Here is a 4,836-nt window from a genome sequence, read left to right on the forward strand (position 1 = left end):
TGCAGTGCTATGTTCAGCCAAGCAAAAACTTGGTGCAGGGTACTGGATCATTTTTTCGCAGAGCTCGACTAATATACCAGTGTGCATTACCTGACTAGCAAAAGATCTTTGAAGCTACACCTGAGCGGCCGCATGCATCGCGTCTATCATTTTAAAAGTGCCACAGCTGCTGTGGCTGCCTTGGTTTTGACTTCTTCCATAGAGAATCCGCCTTCCACCTCTACTACCTGCCGGTCACCAAAAAAGATCGTGCATCGTAGATGGGTCTCGCTGCCTTGTGTTAACACTGGCTCCACGTTGTAAATGACTTTCTCCGTGCATGCCAGTTTGGTAAGCTCTTCTTTCGGATGTTGCACATGGACACCATCGTGGACAATGCGCATTAGGTATGGCATCAGGCCTAAATGAGCTAAGAATGCTTGGCACTGTGCCATGGAACCCGAGTCTACCCAAATAGCTCCCAAGATAGATTCGAACAGGTCTGAAAAGAATTTGTTGGCCTGCAAACGAACAAGTAGAGCCCATGGATAGACTCCACCGTGGTGGATGGCTCTAAGAATATCGTCTCGTTCGTCTTGATGCCGCTTGCGTGTCTCCGACTGGGCGCCGCTCAGGCCATTTGAAGCATGCCTTAGAAACTGCCACAAGGCCAGACGTCGGTGTTTTATACTATGTCCCTGGGACTCTTCTGGCAGCGAGCATTCGTGCTCTTCAAGACTGAGAAATGCAAGGAAGTCTTTGTTGACCATTGCTGTCTTGATCATGTGCATAGTATGATGAGGGAGTGGAGGGACGTGATCGGAAAGCTTTGTCACGACAATAGTATCTAATACAGCGTCGCCTAGGAACTCGAGACGTCCTTGGCTGCGCTGCTTGGTGTCAACGAGGTAGGAACCGTGTGTGACTGCTTCTAGCAGCAGCGACTTCTTCTCGAAGGTATATCTGATCAAGTCTTCAAGGGGCTCCAGATATGCGCATGAGGTCATACACGAAGAGGCTTGCTGGAAGAGACTGCTTCGCGCATCACTTGGGTCCATCCATGAGCAGTCTCCAATGAAGAGTGTCAGTAAATGAATGACCTTGGGCATGCCGCTGGCCATGTAACAGACGGCGATAAGAGCCTCCACGACGTCAGCGAGTACCTTTGTTGACACTTGGCGTGCTGGTCGATTCGATTCCTCGCCAGAAAGAAAGTCGACATTGTAAAAGGGGCGCCATTTTTGACCAGTAAAGGGAGCAGTCAAAATAAAACGTGGCAGTCCGGTCTCAATCGCAGCCCGAGATAATCTTGAATTAGCTACCAGTCGGTCCTTGAACGACGAAAGATAGCCCTCGGGCCAATGCAGATCTGACAATAACTTGTTAGCCCCTTACAAAAAGAACAAGGATTAAGGTGAGTGGATAGCGTACGAGTCGCGGCGGCTTGTACAGAGGCGCAAAACTTCAAGATGGAGTCTCCGATAAATTCGAGTCTTTCGTAGCTCACCGACTTGTTTGCACCGCCAGAAGTAATAGCCTCGAGTAGTAAGGTAAGATTGGAAATCTCTAGTGGTTTTAAAAGCGTTTGCGAGAGCTTTCTTGCAATGAGCAGCGTTTCAACATGGTGAATAATTGACGGAAGGAGCATTCCAAAACGGGCGTGCTTTACGTCGATAGAGTCCATTCTGGCGCATGACATGGGAACAGCGCATGAGTAGAGTTTCGTGCTGGGAATCTGACCCTTTCCGTTCATGTTTACATGTGGCCGGTGCAGAAAGTCGGTACGCCGGGTCCACTTGGACAGATGTACATACTGCTCTTCAGATGCCTCCTGATAGTTTTTGAAAGGATGCCGTACCATGCCAATGGGTGGCTTGGAGCGCAAGGTCTCAATATACGTGCCAGGAGACAGGTAGGAATCTCGTATTAAATACTCTTGACCTGCGGCACGTATACAGGCAGGGTCGATTGGGCGGGCGTTGATGCCTTCCAAAGCGAGCGACCCATCTGAAGATATCTTGATGACGTGTGAAGCGTTCTTCAGATCCCACCGGTGAGCAAAATTCAGGGCAAGTAAGACTGAAGTATTATCGGGTCTGGTTTGTGACTCGGCCGTCGAAATGGCTTCCGGAGTTGAAAAGCAGACTTGATAGGCTGTCTCATGATCCCAATACACCAAAACTGGTGGCAGGGTCTGCAAGAAAACTGGAAGCGTAAGGCTATACTCGGCGAAAAGGTTTGGGTTGGAACCTTGCAACCGGATTGTATAGCTCCAGTGCGTTTGGCTTTCATTCCAAGCAACGGCGATGTCGTGCCATGGCTGATAGACTGGATCGACGGATACAATTGCGGAACGGGTTTCCACTCCAGCTTCCTCAGCAGCTTCATATGGTAGTAAATGCCCATTGACCAATCCAGCATGATAAAGTCCGACAACCGCTTGAAACGCAGCGTCTTTCATGGCGTTCTTTTCTGACACCCAAGCGTTTGCTGAGTTGAATTTCCGCATGCTAGTGGGCAGGCATGTAGGTAGTCGGACCTCAGCTTTCACACGGCACCTCACCCCGTGGTCGATGACCTTGGTGATGAATTCTGGCCGATGATCAATAAACTCGCCCGGTGCTACTTTCTGGCAAAAGTGGTGTATATGTGCGGTGGCATTATCTTGATCCAGTCGCGCCCCGGTTACGGGCACCCTGAAGATAAGACTCAGTTCCTCCACTGCGCCCTCCAGCGCCTCTCGCTCTTTTTGTTTGCGCTGCGTGTCCTGACAGAGCTTCGCGATTTCGCTTTCGAGAGAGATCCATTGCTTGACTTCTGATTGATCACTTTCGAGAAGCAAGATCAAATCAGACTTCTGCATCCTCGCCCGCCCTCGCCGCTGGATAAAGGACTTTGAGGTCGGTGGGCCGTCGAAGCAGATGACGAGGTTACACGCCGGTACGTCGATGCCCTCCTCCAACACCGAAGTTGCCACAAGAATGTTGGTTTTTTGAGAGCGAAAGTCACTCAGAATGTCTAAATTGGCCGAGTCAGGAAATTCATATAAGCATCGATTTCGCCGTTGGTGATTTGATGTCCCAACCAAGCACCCAAACCGGAACCGGTCTCGCAGCTTAGTTAAGGACTGAAGAAGCTTCGTGAGCATGTATGCAGTAACACGCTCTTTCACAAAAATGATGCCAATAGGATTATCCCGGAAAGTTAGCAGCTCCCTGAGGAGCAATTGAACCTTGTCGGACATGCTATCCAGTTCCATTGGCGACTGTGCAGGTTTTGCGACGGCGATGTTGCGCAGTATATCCGCCACGTATACTTTCTCCTCGGCTATGCAAGTGTACCCTGGCTCTTCTGTAGCCGAAAGTGACTGGAGGAACTTTGCTTTCACCTGAAAGATGTATAGGTCCAGTGCCCAATGTCCCAGCTGATGCAGTATCTGGCATGCCCGCCGCATAAAACCCTTGAGCTGGAGACTAGACCACGTTTTTTGGCTCTTTACCAATGAGAGTAATGTTCGATGACTGCTATCCGTATTTTGAGCTCGAAGCGAAACGATGTATGGATCTTGCATGATGTCCATGCGCGAGCAAACTTGTTTCAAAGAATCCAGAGACGGCGTTCCATCGGGATCCAAACGTGGGCGGTAGTAAAGCGCGAGCAACCGCGGGTAGTTGGTGCACTGCAGCAGCTGCTGTCGATGTATTGTTGGAGACATGCATCTGGCGTCTAAAAGCATCTCAAGGGCTTCAAGACCCTTTGCATCCGCCCTAATACTTGGCGTCGCCGTCAGTCCTAAAATTGCAGGGGTGCGGCCACCTCGATGCTTTTCAAAGTGGTAGAATTGAGACATTATTTTGCCTCCTGGACTATTACGGACGCAATTGTGAGCTGGATAGAGTCAGAGCCGTGGTTAATTCTGCAGATGAATTGAAGTAGATACCTTCATCAAATATTAGGAGGGAAAGATTGCTGAAGTCCACGAATGCGTGGTCTAACGCATCCAGGAGCACCTGATAAGTGGAAATGATTGCTTGTGTGCCATCCAGTAGTGTTTTCCAGGTTGATGCGTCCCACGTATCGACGCTGTCGTGCCCTGTGACGAGCTTCGCCGCAATAGACGGGATTTCCGTCGTAATCGCATTATACTGCTGGGCACAGAGTAGAACTGTCGGGGCTAGAAACCAGATCAACTGGCGCGTATTAGCTCGGAGCAAGTATTTTAAGGATGTTTTAAAGTACCTTTTCGCTCGATATTTCTAGTTGTGCTCTCATCCGAAGAATTGATCTAGCAATCATTAGGCACCGTCCAAGACATGAAAGGAAGTGCAACGCACACTCGTGTCTTGCCACTACCAGTATCCATCTGTATCCATGATTAACGCATGAATGAGATGCTGTGCAACTTCGACCATACTTACGGCCACGATCACATTTTGCTTGAGACTGTGGTCGAGCATTTCAAGCTGGTAGGCGCGAGCCGCTCCAGGGCTGGAAAGCGGCTCCATTTTAGATGGGATGACGCTGGTGCGTTCCGTGAGATACTGGGATACCAGCGTGGACGATGTCTTCTTTGCACAGGTCCCGTGCTGCTAAGGTATACAAAGACGATCCGGACGCAGTGGTGGAGTAATTGCATCAAGACTGTGCAGGGTAGGGGCTGGATAGCTCCATAATGCTGAACGTTGGAACGTTAACTATTTGGTGTGGTGCTGCGGGAGCGGCGGCACTAAGTTAAATACTGTTTCTTTCCGGCAACGTCGTATTATTGACTTTCGGCTTAGCGTATCCGGCACAGGTGACTACAAGCAGTTGGTGCCCAACCACACGGGGACGAGCCAGATGAGTGGAGTGTGTTTC

The 4,836-nt window shown here is 49.9% G+C and overlaps 1 protein-coding gene across 1 annotated transcript; it reads right to left on the bottom strand.

Annotated features, from left to right (window-relative positions):
- Positions 1–4,119: 4,119 nt before the first annotated feature.
- On the bottom strand, positions 4,120–4,484 carry ISF_10042 (hypothetical protein; the record flags this gene model as incomplete). Its single annotated transcript, XM_018853639.1, has 4 exons — positions 4,120–4,169; positions 4,219–4,264; positions 4,316–4,342; positions 4,398–4,484. 4 exons carry the CDS (start codon positions 4,482–4,484, stop codon positions 4,120–4,122), a joined length of 210 nt encoding a protein of 69 aa, XP_018699171.1.
- Positions 4,485–4,836: the final 352 nt, after the last annotated feature.

The sequence above is a fragment of the Cordyceps fumosorosea genome (assembly GCF_001636725.1).
Source record: "Cordyceps fumosorosea ARSEF 2679 chromosome Unknown scaffold_182, whole genome shotgun sequence".
In the NCBI taxonomy this organism is placed as follows: Eukaryota; Fungi; Ascomycota; class Sordariomycetes; order Hypocreales; family Cordycipitaceae; genus Cordyceps; species Cordyceps fumosorosea.